General features: G+C 50.8%; 1 protein-coding gene across 3 annotated transcripts in view; it reads right to left on the bottom strand.

Moving 5' to 3' along the window:
• ACTN1 (actinin alpha 1) overlaps positions 1-22,071 on the bottom strand; it is a 94,114-nt gene that overhangs the window by 40,631 nt on the left and 31,412 nt on the right. For all 3 annotated transcript variants that reach the window (XM_036913393.2, XM_036913391.2, XM_036913392.2), the window contains exons 2-3: positions 5,766-5,880; positions 515-634 (exon numbers count right to left, since the gene is read on the bottom strand). In XM_036913393.2, the coding sequence (XP_036769288.1) occupies positions 515-634; positions 5,766-5,880 (235 nt within the window). The remainder of the gene's footprint in view (positions 1-514; positions 635-5,765; positions 5,881-22,071) is intronic.

Here is a 22,071-nt window from a genome sequence, read left to right as displayed (position 1 = left end):
TTAACATTTTTTCCAAATGAAGGAAAAAGAGTCAAGAAGTTACTCTGCAGGGAGATGCTACAAAGAATGTTTCCGAAGCCTTCTGGACATAGCCTACCCAGGGCTCCGTGGTGCCTCAGGGCAGCTTTCAGCCTCCACCCAGCCAGAGCCTGCATACTCGCCCCAACCACAGAATCCTCCGCTGCAGGAGCCAAGTGCAGCCAGGCCTGTGGATGAGGGAGGTGGCGTCCCACACATGCAGGATCCCGCAGCTCTAGGATTCAGCAGCAGGGATGCCAAGGCACCATCCAGAAAGTGGGCAGTTGGTTTTCTGGGGGCAGGGCGGCAGATTAGATAGAAAGTGCTGTGATTACATGAAGAATCCACAGGCCAACCAGATGGAGGTGCTGAGAGCCCCACTTCCAAATGCCCCCAGGGATGTGTGGGCCCAGGAGTCAGGGTAGGAAGGACTCAGAGAACCCAGAAAGCAGAACATCAGGCTCCTTGGACAAGCCAGTGGTTAGGCCTCACTCACCTTCGGCTCCAATGGACACGAGCTTGACCCCCTTGCTGGCTATGAAGTCCAGGGCCTTGTTGACATTAGAGATCTTGTGCACCCGCATTTTGCCCCTCTCTGGCTTGGCCAGGCGTTCACCTGAACACAGACAGGGAGGAAAAGGTGAGATGCAATTATCCAGGAGCCAGGGTGGTTCTCACAACACCCTCATCCAGGCACACCGCAAGGTGACACTCACGTGTGCCACAAGGGTACACACTCGTGCCGCCCCAGCAAAGAACAACAGCAAGTCTACCTGCCTCTTCTTTCTTCCACTTTTCAGATCTAAACTGCTTGTATCCACTCAGTAATTTGTATTAAGCCCCTGATATACGTCAGGGGTCTGGCTGGGTGCTGGATATGGGGTGAACAGAGGTTTCCTGCCTTCATGTGCTTACCATCCAGAAGGAGACAGACCTTTGGCAGAGAGTCCCACAAATGACTATATACAAATGAACAAGGGCCACGAAGGATAAATGCTTAAAATAAATGCTTAGAAAGAGGATGCAAAGGAGGGTGAGTAGGAGAGAGGAGTCTGCAGAGAGATCAGGTACAGCCTCTGAGTGGGAGGCAAGCAGGTTTTCACAGCAGGGAATGGTGATCAAGGCAGAGGGAACAGCACGTGCAGAGGAACTGAGTTCCTTCTCATCTAGGCTGTTCTGGCCTGGGAGGGAGTGTGGGTCACTCAAGGGTACTCTGAAAAAGCTCCTGGGTGTTTTGAAGGAGTTGCCTACAATGTCCCTCTCATTTGAGAACTGCTGCCTCCCGTGGGCACCCTTGGTCCAGCTCCAAGTCATACCTCCCCCTCACTCAGCCACTGCCCCCTCCCTCCAGCTGCCCCATGGGAGCGTCTGCTGCTCAGGTTGCAGGATTAGAAGCTGAGGGAAATGAGGGTGCAGTTGCCGGTCCTCCAAACACTCCATTAAGAGCAATTTTATCCCGAAACAGAGGCATGCAGGCACCTCCTGACATTATCTGAAAATTTCATTATGTTCAGCATGCATGTCCATACCTGGGGAAGGGACACATAGACTTCCAAGCCCCTAAGAGGTCAGGGACCCCAAAAGGCTGGGAACTACTATCCTAGAGCTTGAAACTCAGCACCCTTGCCCCTGCTGTGTCCTCCAGGCCAGGCCAACTCCACACACACCCCTGCCAGCCTGGCTGAGAGGGCTCCAGGGGCTGGCAGCCATGACGTTTTAGAGCAGCGCTTCTCCAGGGGTCCCCAGCCCCCCAGCTTCTCAAGGAGAACAGACTCCCTGCTACAGCTGTGATTAGGCCAGCAAGCTCCCAGGGAAGCAGCTGGGTTTTTATTATTAAATCAAGAATCTCTACTTTTGGCCCTCCCAAGGCTGTGACCTCTGCCCAGCCTTCCCAGCAAGGTTCCCACTGTCCTCCTGAGCAGGTGAGATGCCCCAGGGGCCCCTTCCCACAGGATGGACAGAAGCAGCACCATGTGCCCCTGAGAAGGCTGCTCCCACTAAGCCTAAGCTCCCCAGCAGCCCCCAAGCTGTGTACACTAGCTGGAATGGGACTTCTCCACAAGGACACTGGAAGTGGCAGGGCCAGTAAGTCCCACTTCAGTGAGCACAAACCCACCCAGAGAACCTGCTAGTGGCAGATATTCTCGTAAGTCTGTGAAATGTCCTGCTCACAGCAGTTCCCCTGCCTCCTGATCTAGGAGGGCTGGGAATCTGCATATTGACATACAGTCCTGCTGAGTCCAGCAGGGGTGGTCCAGGGAAGACACCCAGAGGGCCTGCAGGAAGCATCCCTCTTCCTTCTCCTATAATCCTACCCATCTCCAGAGATGCTCAGGAGGAAATGGCAGTATCTCAATGCCTCGATCTCACCCAGCCCCCAAGCCCCAGAAACGACCTGAGCCCATCGCAGATGTGCATGGCCCCTGTCCCTTTGGGTGCAGGCCAGCCCATTCAGGGGGAACACACTGGGGGTTATGCAGAAAAGCCCAGCTCAGGGCACTTGGTCACTCTAATATTTGTTGAGCATCACCTATGTGCCAAGGACAGTTCTAAGGACTTGGGGCACAGAGCTAAAACCATCTCTGCCCCCAGGAGCTCAGTGTAGAGTGGGGAAGAAGAAAAGTGAGCCAAAAAATATTATGCCATGTGGAAAATGACACAACAGAGGAATTAATGGGGTGTTCCAGGCGCCCAGAGGAGGGAGGCACTCAGATGGGGGTGGTCGGGGAAGCCTTCCCAGAGGAAACCCCTGAGCTGTGTTTTGAAGAATGAAAACACCTCTGGCAGCGGTGTGGGTGATGCACTGCAGCGGGGAGCGGGAGCAGCCTTCTTGGGGGCACCCGGTGCTGCCTCCACCCATCCTGTGGGAAGGGGCCCCTGGGGCATCTCACCTGCTCAGGACAGTGGGAACCTTGCTGGGAAGGCTGGGCAGAGGCCACAGCCTTGGGAGGGCCAAAAGTGGAGGTTCTTGATTTAATAATGTTTGTTTGTTTAAACCAAGAAATGTTGGAGGCGGCGGCAGGGAAGGGCAGTCTGAAAGGCCATTAGAGGAAAACAGTATGGCAGGGCCTAAAAAAAATTAAACATAATAGAAGTACCATGTGATCCAGCAAGTCTACTGCTGGGTATGTACCTAAAAGAACCAAAAGCAGGATTTGAAAAGATAACTATACACCCATGTTCATAGCTGCATTATTTACAATAGACAAAGGGTGCAAACCACCCAAGTGCTCATCAACAGATGAACGGATAAACACACTGTGGTGCCTATATACAACGGCCTATTACTCAGCCTCGTGCGGAAGGAAATTCTGACACGTGAGAACAACGGTGAACCTGGGAAACACTGTGCTAAGTGAGATAAGCCAGACACAAAAGAACAAATACTGTACATGTGATTCCACTAACATGAGATTCCCAGAACAGTCAAATTCATGGAGAAAGGAGAATGGTGGCTGCCAGGGGCTGGGGAGAAATGAGGTGGGGAGTTAAGTGTTTAACGGGGACAGTTTCAGTATAGGATGACGACGTCTGGAGAGGGATGGTGGTGATGGCTGCACAACAATGTGAGTGTCCTTAATGCCTCTGTGTCCACTTACAAATGGCCAAAATGATAAATACACATATACATACACAATACACATAAACACACATATACAAAGCCCCTCACACAGATATTACTGGCAAGGGAAATAGTAAAAAATATTGGAAGGGAAAGGCAGCTGGAGTTCATGCAAAAGCAGAGAGCAGAGCACACAGGACTACACGTCCCTCAGAGTGGCAGGGGGTATGAGGTCTGATACCTTTTTGGGAATAGTTAGTGGAAAATAAAGCAGGTGCCAGCTCACAAAGGATCCTGCAAGCTATGCTGAGGAATGTGGGCTGCAGGCTCAAAGCCCTGGGGAGGCATGAAGGGTTTCAAGCAGGGAACAGCACAACCATATTTGGGCCGTCGGATGGACCCCTGGCAGCGGTGTGGATGATGGACCGCAGCGGTGAGATCGGAGCTGGCGGTGGGGGCGGTTTGAAGGCCTCTGTGGCATCATCTAGCTGAGGTGATGAGGGTCCACAAGGACACTGTGGTAGCAGGAGGAAAGGGATAATAGGAGGAGGAAACAGAAGGAACAGAACTTGAAAGCCACATTGGAAAGAGCAAGGGCAGAGCTGTCTATGACTCCTAGATTCAGTTTGGAGAACAAGATCAAGTCCAGAGGAGCAGGTTTGCCAGGGCCAAGGGTGGTCAGCACAATTTTGGTCATACTGAACATCTGGGTGGAGAGGCCCAGTGTGGTTCAGCACTTAAGGGGGGCTTGAGGGAAAAGGCTGGACTGACAGTAGGTCTGACATTCACCAGCATCAACGTGGAAGGTCCCACAAAGAGGGAGCATAGCTCAGACCTCCCAGGGTGGAGACCAACGCCAGAACCGTGGGGCCCACCAACCTTCAAGAGATGGCAGAGGGAAGGTATTCACAAGAAAGTAGACGTGTGGATTCAAGGGGAGCTGCTCCTCTGGATTTCTAAACATTCCCCAAGGTGGGGGCCAGGTTAGGGACTGGGATCACCTGGATATAGGTGGACAGGTAGGAGTGGAGACAAGGTTTGCAGATGGTTGGTCATGATTACATTCTTGACCACAAAATCCTACTGTTTTGGAGAAGAGGCTTCAGAGGTCATCAGTCAAACTCCCTCTGTTTTCAAATGAAGACTCCAAAGCAGCAAGGCAGTGGCTTGTCCAAGGTCACGTGAATGGTTGGCAGCAGAGCCAGGACCAAACCCAGTCACCTAGTCTGAACCCACACACATCATCCTCAACTTCTTTTAGAAAGTGGCAGAACCAACATCCAAAAGACAAGAAACAACAAATGCTGGTGAGGATGCAGAGAAGGGGGAATGGAACGCTCCTACACTGTAGGTGGGAATGCAAATTAGTTCAATCATTGTGGAAAGCAGTATGGCGGTTCCTCAAAAACTAAAAATCGAAATACATTTGACCCCGGAATTCCACTCCTAGGAATTTACCTGAAGAAAACAAGATCCCTAATTCAAAAAGACATATGCACCCCTATGTTTACAGCACTATTTACAATAGCCAAGATATGGAAGCAACCTAAGTGTCCATCAGTAGATGAATAGATAAAGAAGATGTGGTACGTACACACAATGGAATATTATTTAGCCATAAGAAGAAAACAGATCCTACCATTTGCAACAACATGGACAGAGCTAGAGGGTATTATGCTCAGTGAAATAAGCCAGGTGGAGAAAGACAAGTACCAAACAATTTCACTCATTTATGGAGTATAACAATGAAGCAAAACTGAAGGAACAGAACAGCAGCAGACTCACAGACTCCAAGAAGGGACTAGCGGTTACAAAATGGGAGGGGTTGGGGGAGGGGGGAGGAGGTAGAAGGGGATTGAGGGGCACTATATAATTCACAATCACCATATAGGTAGGCCACAGGGAAGGCAGTACAGCACGGAGAAGACAAGTAATGACTCTATAGATAGACAGTGACTGCAATGGGGTGGGGGGTACTTGATAATAAGGGTGAATGTTGAAACCATAATGTTGTTCATGTGAAACCTTCATAAGATTGTGAATCAATGACACTTAAATTAAAAGAAGCAGCAAAAAAAAAAAAGTGGCAGAACTTAGAAAGCAGCACCTTCTCCTGAGCCACAGCAGCCCTGCCCACCCGGCAATCCCGTTGCCGCGCTCTCCCAAGGACAGTGGCCCGCCTCACCTGAGATGACCTCCAGCAGCAGCATGAGCTTCAGTCCATCCCGGAAGTCCTCCTCGATGTTTTCGATCTGCGTCCCCGCCTTTCGGAGGTGGGAGTTGCACCATGCTGTGAACGTCTGGGCAAAGAAAGGAGAGCAAGTGATGAGGCTCCCCAAAGTCACACGGCCCGAGGCCCTCACAGGGGCCTCAGCGGGTCTCCAGAGCTCGCCTGCCCCATGCCATCTTTCCAGATGTTCTCTATGAGGCTTGGGTGGGATGGATGAAGCTGCACCCTCTTTTTAATGCCTCCCCTCTTGACCTTCTTCCAAAAACATCATCGCCACCCACATTTAGAAGGGCTGACAATGTACCTCTTAGGTTAGAAGGCTTAGTTTCTATCCTCATGGTTATAAGGCAGAGTACCCCAGAGGTAACATATTAAGCCTCATTAATACCTTGGGGTAAATTAGTTTACTAAATCTTTGTTCCACTGGGCAGTGTGCTAAGAGAAAGAATTGATAACTGTTGTTGGGTCAGAGTTCAGAGGCATGATGCCATGATAAGGAGAGAGAAATTTAAGTATCCCAGTGTGCATACAAGTGTATTCGGAGTGTGGAGTAGAGGCACCATAAGCTGCAAAAGTATGAGGAAGAATTCTAGAAAGGGAATGTAAGAATTTTAAATGAAAGACCATCAGCATTTTCATCAGTGATTTTCTAGTCTGTGGGGTGAGAAAAATAATATTGAAGCGTCTTCGACATGATGCTGATGATCAGGCAGGCAGGCGGCCAGCCAAGCTGTCCTGTGCCGATGCCACCACCTAGTGGCCCAAACAAACATGACAAATGAAAGTGTGTGCTTCCCTTTCCCACACCCTCCAAAACTTGATCCAGTGTCTCTCCCCAGCTGTCACATTCCAAAGAAACAGTAAGAAGAGCTCTCTTGCTTCAGATCCCACCAGTTCCTTGGTAACTGCAGCCTTCTCTGCACAAAATGGTGCTTTCAACCACATGGGGACTCAAGAGCCCATGTCCACTCCCCTCAGCAGGGCCAGTGAGCTCTTGTCCCACCTGCCCCACAATGGTGAGCAGTGTGTTATTCATCATGACAGCAGCAGCCACACTAGAAATACCCTTCCTCCTCAGAAAGGTCACCAGACTCTTGACAGCACCAACTCCTCCTGCTCTGGGGAACAACATGAAGTGGCAATGGAATGCCACACGGGGATTATTAGGGGAAAAGAAATGGATGCTTAGGTTTATAGGCAAGAGTTGAAGAGCATAAACAAGAAGGGGAGATATCAATCCACACAGGTGCGGATGTGAGGTGACATTATATTATGACTCCCCCAACTTTGGGCGTCATCTTTAATTCATGTCGCACTAGGAACTTATTAACACAGGACACTTCACTCTGCTTACAGGCTCACCTCCTCTCTGTGGGCTGGCCCACTCCCGTGATAGAGAAGAGGGGACAGTGTGTTATCCCAAAGCTTTGAGAAGACAGGCACACAGACTGGGGGCAGAGGATATATACTGATTCCTTGGCCTGGAATGTCCTCTATGTCATGCTTGGTTCACTTATAGTCATCTCCCAAGATCAGGCTAAGCTATCACTTCCTCCAGGAAGCCTTCCTGGCAGCCGCCACCACATCTGAGCTGGGAACATAGAGCCCACAGCACCCTGCTCCCACTGCATGGTCCTAACCAGTCCACTTGTCAGCTCCACATCCCGAATGGGCACTCCCGAAGGGATGGACTCAGTGCTCTCCCTAGAGTCCTAGGGAACAGAGTCAAGAATGAGCAGTGAACAGCAGCAAAAATGCCTGTGCAGTAGTCATCCCAGTAGACGTAAAACTGGGTGAAGAAGCAAGTGAGGAACAGACGCAGGAGGCAGTTCCTGGGAGAGCCAACAACACCTTCGGGAGCTGCTGGACGGTATCAGGCAGGGGGCAGTGGGTCAAACAGGCTCCCAGGAACCCTCCAGAAGCAGAGGGAAGCTCAGAGGAAGGGATGCAACAGGGCAAGAAAACACTCACTGGGTCCCCTTTTGCATTGCCAACCTGGCGGGAGATGAAAGCATACTTAGCTTTTATTTTCTTTTAATTTTGGGGGGGAAAAGATTACTAAAAGAAGTTTTTAATCTGGAAAATAATTTATTTTGCAGCTTCACAGTCTCTCCCAGTTGTCACCCGTCTATGTACTTTCCCCAGGTGTCTTCACACGTGTTCCCCCCTGGGGGAGGGGCTTCTTCATTTGCCACCATCTTGTATGTCCACAACACCTGGCTCTCATCTCTCTGGGCCTCTGCCTGGGGTATTCTACAGACTCAGAGAGGTGGGGGCTGTGGCGGCGGGGTGGGGAGGCGAAGAGGGGACTGGATTACCCCAGCAGGTCCAATGTGGCCAGGGTCCTGGTGGGGATTGTCAGCACACCTACGATCGGGGGGTTGTGACATCTGTTTATCACCCCATTGTGGAGGGGGGTTGGGGATAAGAGGAGGTAGAGGCTGCTTTTGTAAAAAGATACTGCTTTTGCAAGAGGAAAAGTGCTGTTGAAAGTAGCCAGCCCCATTTCCTGGGGAAGCCAGGCTCAGAGGCCTGAGACACAGAAAGGCACCTGTGTTTGCTCAGGTCTCCTGTACAAAGCCCCAGTTCTGAAGCTGGGGATGGCACTTTGCTAAACCCCACAAGCCCCCAGGCCTGGCCCCCTGGGCGACTGCCTTGAAGGGGCTTCTGAGTGCCTCCCAAACAGGAAGTTTCCCCCAACAAGCAGCAGGGCCACGCAGTTCAGGCCCAACTAGGAAACAGTGGAGGTGACTCAATGGTTAACGTGCACTTCGGGCTGTGCCAGATCTGGAGTCAACCCTCAGACCCACTATTCACCAGCTGTGTGACTTCAGATTAACCTCACTAAACTTCAGTTCCCTGAGCAATAAAATAGGGATAGTGACAGCACTTAAGTCAGGAGGATTAACCAGGAAATATTTTTAAAGCGCCTGCCACTAGGAAGTCCTCAATAACTGGTGAGGAGGAGAAAATCGAGCTCCCCTGCCACTTTCCCATGGACGGACCTCGGAAGACTTGGCCCTTGGTCTCCTGGCCCACACGCCTCCCCCTGCATCCAGCCACCACCACGTCCCAGCTCCCCACTGCCGGCGCTACACTGCCATGCTGCTAAGATGACACCTTGCAGCTAATAACTCTTCTTTCTTCCAATCGGTGCTGATGTGTTACGGGAAAGGACTAAAACTGGTGCAGAAAGCTGGTCATTTTGATGGTGGCCTCATGGCTCCCCAGCAGAGGAGGCGAAGGAGATCTGTAAAATGGGGATAATATCATCTACCAGGCAGGACTGTGATAAGATTGAATAATATAGTGTATTATACCATAATAAAAAAATTGGAAAAAATATAACATCAACATATTACTATTGCTAAATTATATTAATAATGATATGTGTCTGAAATGTAGTTAAGTATGCAAGAAGTCACTGCCATCTTCATCCCTGGCCAAATTTTAGATTCTAAAGGATGTCTCAACAATCACACTCAGCTGGGATCTGGGGGAGGGGGATCACCCCATAAGTATGAGTCAGGAGCAGGGCTTTTCAAGTCAAGCGGCTTTCAGTTTTGATTTGGTGGGAGGAGTAAAATACAAGATGAGGAAGTGCAGGAAGGTTACAGGACTTGCTCAGGATCCCTCTGCAGAACAAGCATCCAAGAGATTACAAGGTTTTGATCACCCCAAAGAAACCCCAGATCCAACCAGTGGTAACCTTGGCAAGTGACTCAACACAGCTCTGCACAAGGCCCTCACTGGTGAAACGGGGGTAATAATAGCACGGGGTTGGCTGGAGGATTCAATGGGACAACCCATTCAAAACACTGGAAAGAGGGCCTGCAATTAGGTGACTGCTCAATAATTACCTATTATTACCATTAACAAAATAGAGTTACAATTATTACAAGTTCTTGCTGTTCAACACATTTCATCAAAGAATGTTAGCACTTGAAGAAATGGGGCATCACTCAAGTCAAACCCTCACTTTACAGCTGACGACAAAAGGATCAGAGAGGGTGAGTGGCTTTTCCCAGGCCACAAAGCTGGGTTATGTTCACAATCCAGCTTCCTGACTCCAAGTCCCACACACTCTGTGCTCCACCAGGACACCGTGGATTTCAGGTACAGATATGGGATGGGCTGAATCTTGTGGAGTGTCACTGAAAAGGGATCCCTGTGAAGTGAAAACACCAACCAGATGGAATCTGGGTGACTCTAGTCAGCCGTGGCACAAAGAGTCTGAGCTGATGGAACATCAGGAGAGCTGACATAGGCGGGGCGGCCTCTCTGGGGGCAGCATGGTGGAGAGGCGAGGAAAGCAGAGCCCGGAAGCAGGCAGATGGTTATCTCGAGGTGGGAGATCATTCTGGATGGGGAGCAGACAGAAACATGTCTATCAGAGGAACTGGGGGGATCTTCTGGTGAGAAAAAGAGGACTTGGGGGCTCACCTCAAATATCTGAAAGACCCTGCCAGGGATGAATGAAAAGACTTGGACAGCCCAAGCTGAACGAGGCAGGGAGCAGTGGTGAGGAGCAAGGCTTTTAGAGAGAGACTGACCTGGATCCAGTCCCAGCTCTGCCTGAGTGACCCTGGGCAAGGGACTTCACTTTTCAATCTGCAAAATGGGTATAACAGAACCTACCTTGAAGGGAAGTAAGGATCAACACAGCAACACATGGCAACTCTAATAAGCACAATCGCTCACACAAAGGCTCAATAAATGGGAGCTACTGTTATTAGGATGAAGGCAGGAAGCCTCAGAGGAGACTAGAGTACAACATGATTCAGGGAAGACCAAAAGCTGGATGCACAGTGTGTTTACCTGCCAAAGGCACACGCTTGATGAGGGCGCTGGGAAAGAATTCAAGCACCCACTGAGGGCTGAGCTAAGTAACGTTCCTTGCGATTCTGATTCTTTGGGAGCCTGAGGCAGCCCTTGAAAATGTTGGTTTAGAGATGTGCTTCAAGAGTTCAGTTGCCAACAGTCACATTTAAATGTCAACAGGGTTTCTCAAACTCAGTAGTATTGGAATTTCAGGTCGGTCACTTCTTTGCTAGGGGCAGAAGGGTGTGTCTACATGTCATAGGATGGTCAGCACCACCCCCGGGTCCTACCCACTGAATGCAGGTGACATCCCCCATCTCGAGTCGTGACAACCAAAAATACCCCATTTGGGAGGAGACAAACACCTGTGCCACAAATACTAACAGCAGCAGCTACCATCCCTTCAGCACTACCTGTGAGACCCTCTTCTGGATGCCTTCCCCCTCTAACTCACTGAACCTTCACACAACACTGTGGGGCCAGTGTTATTACTCTCCCCAGTTTACAGATGAGGGGACTAAGGCAGGGAGAGGTTTAATGAATGGGCGAAAGGGAGAAGTGTAAGAAAAGCAGGACTGGTTTGGTCCTCACCTCCACGTGAGCTCATGGATAGTCTCTCGGGTTAGCTTTTGTTTTTCTTCTCGGAAGAGCAACCTGGGCACAGGAAAATGATCACAAGTATGCAGGCTAATAAATGGCAACTAGAACAGAGTCTCAGCAGCAGGTGGGTAGTAAAGGGACAGAGGTGGCCTCTCCCTGGCTCCACCTGGGAACATGGGCTCTCAGTTGCCAGAGCTCCAGCGGAGAGAAGCCAGAAATTAGAGGACTTTTTTGAGACTCCCCTAGTTTTTCAATGTTGGTACAATTTAAAACAAGACATGCCACAAGCACCCCTCAACACCAAAAAAATACATCAATAAGATAAATCTGAATTAAGACTCACAGAGTCTCTGGTTCCACAGTGGGAAAATGTGAAATATTTCTAAGTCTCCTAACAAAAAAAGCTATACACACAGGACGTACGGTGTGTTCACACAAGCACTCAGCAGACAGCCATGTCTGGCGCAGTTAACGCAGCTAACAGACCACGGCCGACATCAGCCATCTGGGAACCTGGATGCAAGAGCTGAGGGGACGTCCTGTGAGTGGTAGTGAGGGATCCCCTCCTTTGGGCTTGACTATGGACTGATACCTGTCACCAGGGGCCTCAGTTAAATGTGCTGCACACTTGGGCATGCACACCACCTTGTTCAGTGAATTAGAAGAAAAAAAAAAAAGATTCCAATTTTCATGTATTATATTTGCAAAAATGAGTTTCTGCTCATTCCCACTGCAGGGTAGGCACAATGACAAAGCCTGCCACATGCCAAGCAGGCAGGCTGATCTGGTACAACTCCTGGGAAAAGCAGCTCCCCAAGGGGAACTGAAATGAGCACAAACCCTCAGCCCAATGCTGGGCACTACTAGCTATCCAGGGTAAATAAAGGAACAGCCAGGAGAGTGAGAATGTTCTTGCCAACATTATTTGAGAGGAAAAAGTTAGAAATAGGCCCAAATCATACCAATAAAGTATTAGTTCATTACAGTTGATCCACTTGATGAAACATTACATGGACAAAATGATGGGTTCTGAAACTATACACTGTTAAGGGAAAGGGCTTATTAATGAAGAAGCAGGATACAAGATTGTATGTACTGCAGGTTTAAAACTGTGTGAGCGATCGCACATAGACAAAACGACAGAACCAAAGCACATCCAAATGCAAACCGTGCTTGTGCTCAACAAGACTTCCTCTGCTTTCCTTGTCTGCAAACATAGTTGCTGGTCAACCGTCTATCCCTACCCTTGTCCCAGCTAGCACTCTCCTTTTGCATGTTTACTTGCCTCGGTGCCCAATCCGGGCCATCCACTCTTGGCTGACCTCACCAGCGAAGCCTCTGTTGACAAAGGTGCTTTATCCACTGGCTGTGCAGCAGGGTAAACAAGAGAACCCACCTGCAGCCAACTGAGCCCGGCTCGGCACGGGGGTGGGACGGCAATGCCACCTTGCCTGGCCACAGCCCGGGCTCACGTGCTGACCCCCACATCCTCCTGCTCCCCTGGGATCCTGCCACGGTCCACTCCAGGGGAGCCATTGTTCAGAGGACAGGGCCAGGAAACCGGGGCCCTGCCCTGGCTCAGCCAGGCTTGGGTGTGACCTCAGATAAGTCACCTCAACCCGGTCCAGCTATGAAACCCCAAACGAGCCCCTCAAACCTTGCAGACTGGAATCGAGCAGCTTTTCCCATCATAATGTGCCTAATTAAAAGACACAATGAAATAAAGCACTCAGGGACAATCTATTTCTGTGTAGGGCTGATTCTGATTGGTGGGTTCTGGGCCTTGTCAAAAGAGGCCAATAATTTCACAGGGACAGTTTCATCTCAATGGACTCCAAGCCAGATCAGTGTTTCAGTCTCAAGACTACCAGCTCCTACCCTCAAAACCAGACACCTGTTATTAGTTTACTGGACAGTCCATAAAAGCTACATGCCAGAATACCCCTGGAAGGACACAGAAGGACCTGGAACAGTGGCTGCCTCCAGGGAGGGGAGCTAGGAGGCTCCTGACAGAGAGAGGGGCATTGCTTTTCACAGAATACCCTTTTGTTTCTTCTGAATTTTACACCATTCCTATCATTACCTATTTAAAAAAAACAAGGTTATGCAGATGTAAGAAAAGTCTGTGTATTTATCTGTTAAGTGAGACCTCTGGGGTGGACTAGAGAGGATTTCTCACTTCTCTGGGAAATTTTTTGTAGAGTGGGGTCAATGCTTATGTATTATTGGGGATAAAAACAGGTATTTCCAAAATAAAAAAGAACAAGAAAAAGATGACAAAGGAAATACCTAAAAGAATTAATAAGAGAATCAAATATTTTATAGAGAAAAGATTCTGAAAAACTTTAAATACCTTATCAGTGTAAAATACTATAAAGAAAGTCATCATTAGGGCCCAGAATATGAGGATAAATCAGCACACATCCACATGCACATGCATCCACCCGACAGCTAGTAAACTAATTGTGAGGGAGGGTGAAAGGCAGCACCCCCAGCCCAGAAAACCCCAAACAAGCTTCTCAGCCTCTTGAAGGTGGTACAAGGCTTCCCGTACAAGCTGGCTTCTCATCAGGTGGTTTGTCTCTCCCTGGAGTAGAGTAACCAGGACCCTGGTCTAGGCTCATGAAGCACAAACTCAGCTCCCCAGCCCTCTGCCAGCACCCCATCCCTCCAGGTGGGCAGCCTGCCACAGCCACAGCAGAGCAGAGCCTGCCCCTCATCTGCTGCGGCCACGGTGCACGAGCTTCCGGCCAGGCCCCCCAGCACGTATGCACAGGGCGGACTCTTTGCAGCATCTGGTGCAGGAAAAGTCACTGCGACACAGCTGGGGTGCACTCTCTCTCCCTCGGGCCACCCTGAAGTCCCTCTGACCCCCACACGTGGCCAGTCTGGCCAGGGTGTAGGCACTGGGTGTTTTGTCTAAGCCAAGAGCTGCCCAGAAGTGATCTCAGATGCCTGCTGTTCTGGTATCATAAATAGGAATATCTGGTTAACTTATCAAGGGCTGGCTGCCAGCCTTTCAAAGCAAACTGTCAGCTGGTTCACTCACAGATGAAAAGCAGACTCTTCAAGAACACCTCCACCCAGATCTATTTACTTTCCGCCCACCTGGGAGTGGTTGCTGAAGAAGCTGAGAGCCACCAGGCCACCAGGCAGTTTCCTCTGCTCGGAAAGGGCACCTCTCTCACAGCATGCCCCCACCCCAAAGTCCTGTGAATGCCGGGGCCCTGCAACTCAGGCTGCAGGTGGCCGGGGGCACCCAGACAAGCTGGACTGGGGACCCACACAGAGAGGGGCTTCACTCCCTACACCTCTCATTAGCTTTGTCTCATTGGACAGGATTCTCAGTCTCAGCCTCAGGCTGCCCATCTGTAAAAAGGACGTAACAAGATCCATGACAGCACAGCACAGGAAGGGCCAGGTTAGAGTCTACGTACTTAAAGGCAGTCTGGTCTGCGTCACAGCAGGTGCTTACAAATTCATAATTCAGGAAGCCTTGGTCACACCCTGGCTGTGTGACCATAATTAACCCGGCTAAGCCTCAATCATTTCATCCAACAAATGGGAATCCATAGCACTACTTCGCAGGGTTTTTGTCAAAATGAGGGCAAAGGAAGCAAGACAGAAGGCAAGGGGCCAGAACAGCGCAGAAGTCGCTGCATACCCACTGTCGTCCTGCTCTCATTTCCCATTCTCTTTCTGTTTAATCAAAGTTAATCATTTACAGAGCTCTACTGACTGGGAAGAGGCCCTGTTATTTTTTTCCCCACACCGAGGAGGAAACCCCAAGACCACAGTCTCCCAGGAGGGGATGGCGGGTGTCAGTGTCCTGGTTTACAGGTCTACCTGCAGCCCATTTTGGAAGCCAAGGCCAAGGAGTGAGGGACCAAGTGGCTCCCTGGGAGGCAGTCTGACCAGGCTGGAGAGAGCTCCCAGGCACCCCTCCAGTCAAGGCCGACGGAAGGCAGACCAGGGCCTGGGCGGCTCAGCACCTCCCTGCCAGTGCAGGCGCAACCTGCAGGCCCCCGAGAGAATCCAGAGTCCTTTAAAGACTCAGGCAGTGTGTGATCTCTGTGAAGAAATAACGGCTGTCCTCCTAGCCGCTAGCCAGTGAGAGTCCACTGCCCCCAACAGCCTGGCCTCCCCCAGGTCCTGAAGGGCAGTGGTCCCACCATCAGCAGGCTGTCAGCTACAGCCTGTGTGATCCTGGACTCACTGAGCCTTGGTTTCCACACCAGTAAAACAAAGACAAGTATGAACCTCCATTCTGTGTGGCTGTTGTGAGGCAGGGTTGTGTGAGCTAACACACAGGGCTAGCCCAGTGCTGGACACAGATTAAGTGCTCACTAGATGTTCAAAAACCAAAAATGGCGACAGAGACAGAAAGTAGAGTACTGGTTGCTTAAAGCTGCAGTTGGGGTAAAAAAGGGGATGACACCTAAGGGGCATGGGCTCTCTTGTGGAGGTGAGGAAAACATTCTACAACTGACTACAGTGACAGTTGCATGAATCTCTGAACATGCTAAAACCATAAAACTGTAAAGTTTCAAAAGGGTGAATTATATCTCAATAAAGCTGTTACTAGAAAAAAAATAAAACTGGAATGTTCCAAGACCCCACTAAGCCTTTTATCAAGGTTTTTTTATATTTCTTTCATTTGGCCCACTGGCAAGAAACCAGTCTAAAAGGCAGGCCCTGGACCCTCACTCTCTCCAGGTACTAAGGTGAGAGAACTCATCGGCACAGAGCAGTGGTGTGTACCCAAGATGGAATGAGAACCCCGGGAGGAAGGGCTGGCCTCATCTCTGACCATCTGTAGCACCTGAGGTAGACCTGAACTGTGCACTCAGATACCACTGGCCCTATTGATGCTTTGCCAGTGAGTGGATACTCTGAAGAGCAGATCACACCCCAGGGCATTTGCTTAACCTTCAAAGGCTAGTCAGGTCCTTCTGGGCACACTTCACCCAAAGCAGGGTGATACCCTGCTCCGAAGGCCCATGTGAGAAGAACCTGCTCCCCATGCTAACCCCAACTTTGGTCCTGCCTCTAACACTTCCCACATGTCTGGAGTCCAGTTATGGCCCTTGCAGGTCAGACAGCACACCGGCCTCAGCGACCACAGCTCATAGAAGTGGTCCACACATTCCTTCTCCATAGAAGGAAAAGCCACCCAAAAGTGAGGTCATTTGGTTTTTCTGGCACAGATGCTGAGAGCTATGGACCACTCAATTCCACAGAGAACTTCGCCAGATGACAAGGATTTGGCCCAGCCTGGAACTCATGAAATATGGGGCTGTACGGTCTAGCTGACTCAAGCCTACCTTGACTCCTCTGTGCAGCTCATGTGTGTCCCTCAACTTCTACATCTTGAAGCTTTGATAGTCTCATCTGGGAAAACGGAACGATTAAATCCACCCCTCCTGGGGTTGCAGGAAGAATTAAATAGCACAACACTTGACTTATGATAGAGGTTCAGAAAATAAAACACAGCTCCCTTCCTCCCTCCAGGGTAATTTCTGCTCAGGATGCTTTACTGACTGGGAACGAGGAGCCTGCCTGAACTCCAAGCCCCCTGTGTGGAAACTCCTCTCCAGAAGCCAAACCATTTATTACAAATTTACAAGAAAGAAAGAGATACTGCTTGGGCAAAGAAGTTTTCCTGCTGTCTTCTCTGTGCCCCTAAATAACCCCCTAGACTGGAGCTTCTGTTCCAGCCTGTCCCACAGTCCACTCTGGTCACCCCAGCCCTCCCAGGGCATCTCCTTCGGCACAGTGCTGGGAACTCTGGCCTCCATTGCAGCCACGGTCACCAGGCTTGCAACTAGAGGCAACTGGGGCCTCAGCTCTGTCAGCTGTTCTGAGGGACTTGGGAGGGGTCCATAGAGGCCTCAGACCCAACATAAACAAGGTGCTCATTTGCAGTGGGCATGAAGCCCATGGAAAGCAGACAGGGTCCAAAGTCTGGACTCATGCTGACTGGTTCCAGTGACACAGAGCAGGCCAGAGAAAATAATAAAAGAAAAAAGAACAGCAGAAGAGTTCCATGGTTCTCAAACTTGAACATGCACCAGGATCACTGGAAGGCTGGTTACAACAGGTTTATGGATCCCTCCATTAGATTTCTGACCCAGTAATTCTGAGCAATTGGAGTAACTGCCTTTTCTGACAAGCATCCAGGTGATGCTGGTTCAGAAACTGAGGACCATGGGCTGCCTGCTGAGAGTACAGGCTTGGATGCAGAGACCTGGCTTCAATCTGGGTTGGCACTTACTAACCCTGGGACCTGAGCAAGTTCTTGACTTTTCTGGGCCTCAGTCTCCCCGTCTGTAAAATAGGGGTAACACCTCTCTTCCTGGGTTGTTAAGGAGGTTCAGTGAAATGACACATGCAAAAAGTCTAGCACACAGTGAGTAGTTAATAGTGTCTAGAGCTCATTATTACAATACAAGAAAGAAAAGGAAAAGGGTGCTCATGAAAAGTGAGATCAAGGAGCTATCAGGGCCCATGGAATTGCCCGTGGACACTATATGGTTACCTGGCCCCATCCAGTGGTGATGGAGGTGGGTCGCTCTAGCGCCCAGTGTGTTCCTGAGTCTGGGCCAGCAGGCCCTGCCCCCCAGCTCTCCCCAACACCATCAAGAACACATCATCAATAGGACCTCAGCACCAGTCTACACTAGACTCAAACCAATGCCATGGTGCCACCTCCCTCCCTCCTGAGGGACTGCCACCCACAGCCACATGACCTCACGTTAAATGCAGAGAGAAGCATGGCCTCCTAGGGAAAGTTCAAAGCTCCAGGGAACCCAGTGCCCCAGGATGCCAGAGACACCCTGAGCAGAGGGCAGGGGATGAGGGCACAAGTCAACCCTGTGGAAGCATCACAAGCCACCAGGAACCACAGCAGCGACGTGCACCCGGGGCGGCACACACTTCCTAAGGGGAACTAACAGACTGTCTCTTCCAACTGCTACTCCCTGGGGAATGGGGACTTTCTGCAGAATAAATACATGGTTCTCAGTTATGATGACCAATTACCCCAGGCCTAAGAGAAGTTTCTGGTTCCAGGGGCACTGAATGGAGGAAGGAACAGAGAGGCTTGGCACTTTCAGAGTTCCTCTTCAGTTGCAAATGAAACAATAATTTATCCCCTGACACCTAACAGGCTGGTAAACAATTAGACTGTCACTGGGACTGAGGGATCTAGAAGCACGGCTGTGCTGCCATTCTGGAGCTCAATCCAGCACCATGTCATGAAGCTCCATGTGCCACCCAGCAATCCCCACCCAGGGAAACACCCTCCCCAGGAACTGCTCAAGCGGGAGAATGCTCTCCATTCCAGTATTTGTGTCGACCGGGGTGGCCTAGGGACCACCTGCATGCCCATCATAGGGAGATGACGGGGTAAAATGGGGCAGATGTGCAGTGGCCTTGCATGAACCTGTGATGACAGTGGGCAATGAGCTGAGGAGTCTAATCAATTCTCTTCACTTGAGGTCCAAGAAAATAAAGTTTCTTCTCCCCAAACACAAACACAGATCAGCACATTATAAAGCAAGACAGAAACCCCAAAGCTCCTTTATTAAGGAGGCACAGGAAACCTGTGGGCCATGGAAAACCCCACCCAAGCCCAGGCTGACATGGCCCCTGCCATCACTGCCCACTGAGTCTGTCCGCCAGACCCGTCGGCAGTCTGTGGTGTTGGCAGCCCAGCACAGCAGGCCTGCTGGCCAGGTAGCCGACCAACACCAGAGCATGCCCAGCCCAGCTCCAGGGGCAGGGCGGCAGGGGCATCTGCAGGAGGCTGAGGAACAGGAATGTGTCTGTGGAAACTTCCACATTTTCCGGAAGGGTGGGAAGAAGTGCAGCTGCAGGTGATCTGGCCAGGACCTTCTAACACTGCTGGGTGGGGTGGGGTGGGGTGGGGGCAGAACACGGGGCTTCTGTCTGTGAGTGAGTGTGCTCACAGCCCTCCTGGAATTTCAGAGACCCACACCTACTCTGTGCCCAGCACAAGGCTTAACCTCAGAAACTGTAGTGGGAGAGGGGGCCGGAGAGAGCAGGGGCTCTCCACACCTTGTTCCAGAGCCAAGGTCTGATGGGGACACTGAAGGTCAGGATGTGGACACTGAAGGCGAAGTGGACCTCCGGGAGCCACGAGGAGAGAGGAAGGCGAGGGGGATAAGATCCTGGAGTTCCTCAAAGATGCTGGCTATTGTAACCACTCAGTGAGGCACGCACCACTTCAGCAAACCCGCTCAACAGGCCTATGGTAGAGAAGGAAACCAAGGGTCAGAAGTGTTAAGCAACCTTCCCAGTCACACAGCTAGTGAGAGGCAGGGCTGAGATTTGAACAGGGTCAACAGTACGCCAAAGCCTTGGCCCTTTCTACTGTCCTGGGGGCTGAGGCTTTTCCAGGTAAGCCTTCCACCTCTGTTCAGGCTGGAGAATGATAAGGAATCAGCCAGCATCATCTGCTCCAACCAATCAGCTCTGCCCACCCTCCTGCACTAGTCCCAGGTCTGTCGGGGGATCTGCACATCTGTCCCCAGGTGGTCCCTGCACCTGGGCCAGGGAAGGTAGATACAGGGCAGCCCAGGACACAGGGCCGGAAGCACCCCCAGTGCCCACATCCAGCAACAGGAGAAGGTCCTGGACTTCGTGGCTCCCTAGAGATGCAGAATGGGCCGGGCAGTTTTTTCTTCTAAGTCTCAGTTTTGGGGAGATGGAGAGAAGGTTTGAACTCTCGTCTCTTTTGGCCCTCCAAACACAAAGCCCATTGAGAAAGACCATGAATAATTAAAGAGGCAGCCAAGTGCTGAGCAGGGCGGGTAAGGGGCAGAGTGTGGGCTTGTTTGGGCTTGGACTGGCCTGATGTCAGCAGCCTCCCACACAGCACGCCAAGGCAGATGCTCCCACTTCGCCGGGGCTCCAGCCCCCCTGCCAATGAGCTGAAGCCAGATTCATCCATCCACCCACTCACTCGTTCCCTCCTTCCTTCCTGAGCACCATGTCAGGAACTGGGTTCATATGATGGGCAAATGAAGGCACGGTCCCTAAATCAAGGGGCCCTTACTCTGACAAGGATGACAAATGTTAATCAAAGACTCATATAAACACATGAATATTGCAAACTGATCCTAAATGCATAAAGGGAAAGTTCCAGAAGCATAAGGTTGAAACAGGGTTCTAACCTGGTCTAGTATGTGTGTGTGTGACTGACGGACAGTGACTTCAATGGGGTATGGGTGGGGACTTGATAATATGGATAAATGTAGTAACCACAATGTTTTTCATGTGAAACCTTCATAAGAGTGTATATCAATGATATCTTAATTTAAAAAAAAGACAGAATGTGTATGTGTGTGACTGCTGCCCTGAGGAAGTGAATTTTTAAAGCTGAGGAATTTTAATTCGATGAAAAGACTGTGAATGTGAAGAGGGACCATATAATTTATCATCCAAACCAGGAAACTTGAAAATAATTAATATTTACATCAGGATAACAGGGGCAAACTGAGACTTACCTATGTAGGTGTGTGGGTCTGGGGATGGTCAGGAGGGTGGTGCTACCCCAGAAGAGGAAACAAAATATCAAAGGTCCCGGGGAGAAGGGAATAAGGCCTGCTCAACCCACTGGAAAATGGCTACTGGGCTGGCGCAGGAGAGGTGAGGGGGTCACAGGCCAGAGGTCAACAGGCTGCAGGGCACAGGGCTTCTTCAGGGTGGTAGGAGGGCTTCTCCTGAGACCAACAGGAGCCACTAAAGAGGTTCGGTCTGATTTCAGCTGAGGGGTAGTGGTGAGGTGGGCACAAGAATCAGGTGTTGATTTACACATATTGCATCTTAGAAAGAGAACTCTTAATTGCAGCATGAAGAGCAGATCAGAGGGGGGCAAGAAAGGCAGCAAAGACCAGTTAGGAGATGATGCAAAGGTCCAGGCAAAAGACAACGGTGGCTGAGACCAGGGTGGTGGTGGTGAAGACAGAGAAGTGGGTGGATATAAGAGATCTGAGGGAGTGAGGGAGGGACCTGAGCCGACAGATGAATGAATGGGTGGAGGTGCCATCCCCTGACACACGGCCCCCGCCCCACGTGCCCAGAGTACCCTGACACCCACAGCACCTCGCCACAGTTACAAAAGAAGATCCTCAGTGCTCGACCTGACAGTCTAATCTGCAGGTCAGAGACCAGCGTGCCCTCCCAGCCCCGAGTCAAGGTCTCTATTGATAGTAGCACAATTAATTCTCCCAACCACCCATGAGGGAGGTACTTTGTCAACCCCACTTTACAGATGAGAAAACTGAGACACTGAGAAGCTCACAAAGCAGCCAAGTTCACATCGAACAGTAGATGGAGGAGCGAGAGTTCAGGTGGCAGAGCCCATGATTAAAAGCCAGGCGTGGTCAGGCTGGACGTCCTCTCTCCTGACCCTCCCGAGGGCCCACGATAGGGCCCTCCCTTCTCACTGCCTGCCGACCCGCCTCAATCCTCCAGGAGCGAGCCCAGCAAGGGCAGCTCCGGAAGCTCCCCAGGGAAAGGGAAAGGGAACGCCTCAGAGCATCAGGGAGGAGGACACCCGGGCCTCAGAACACCCAGATGGAGCCATCCCAGCACCTCCATCCACCCCGCCCAGGCCTCCCCACCAAACCTGTAGACAATCAGGGGGAATCATCATTAAAAGCTTCTTAAGGCATGTTCAGAAGGCCTAAAAGTGTTCCCTTTTATGGCCTAGGCCAACCTTGACCTAAGGAGCAGGCACGGCAGTGGGCCCCTGCACCTGGCACAGCCAGCTGGCCCGGCAGTACCACTCCTCACCTCCCGCACACTCTGCCTT

Source organism: Manis pentadactyla, chromosome 11 (genome assembly GCF_030020395.1).
Source record: "Manis pentadactyla isolate mManPen7 chromosome 11, mManPen7.hap1, whole genome shotgun sequence".
In the NCBI taxonomy this organism is placed as follows: domain Eukaryota; kingdom Metazoa; phylum Chordata; class Mammalia; order Pholidota; family Manidae; genus Manis; species Manis pentadactyla.
This window is presented reverse-complemented; position numbering and strand designations above follow the sequence as displayed.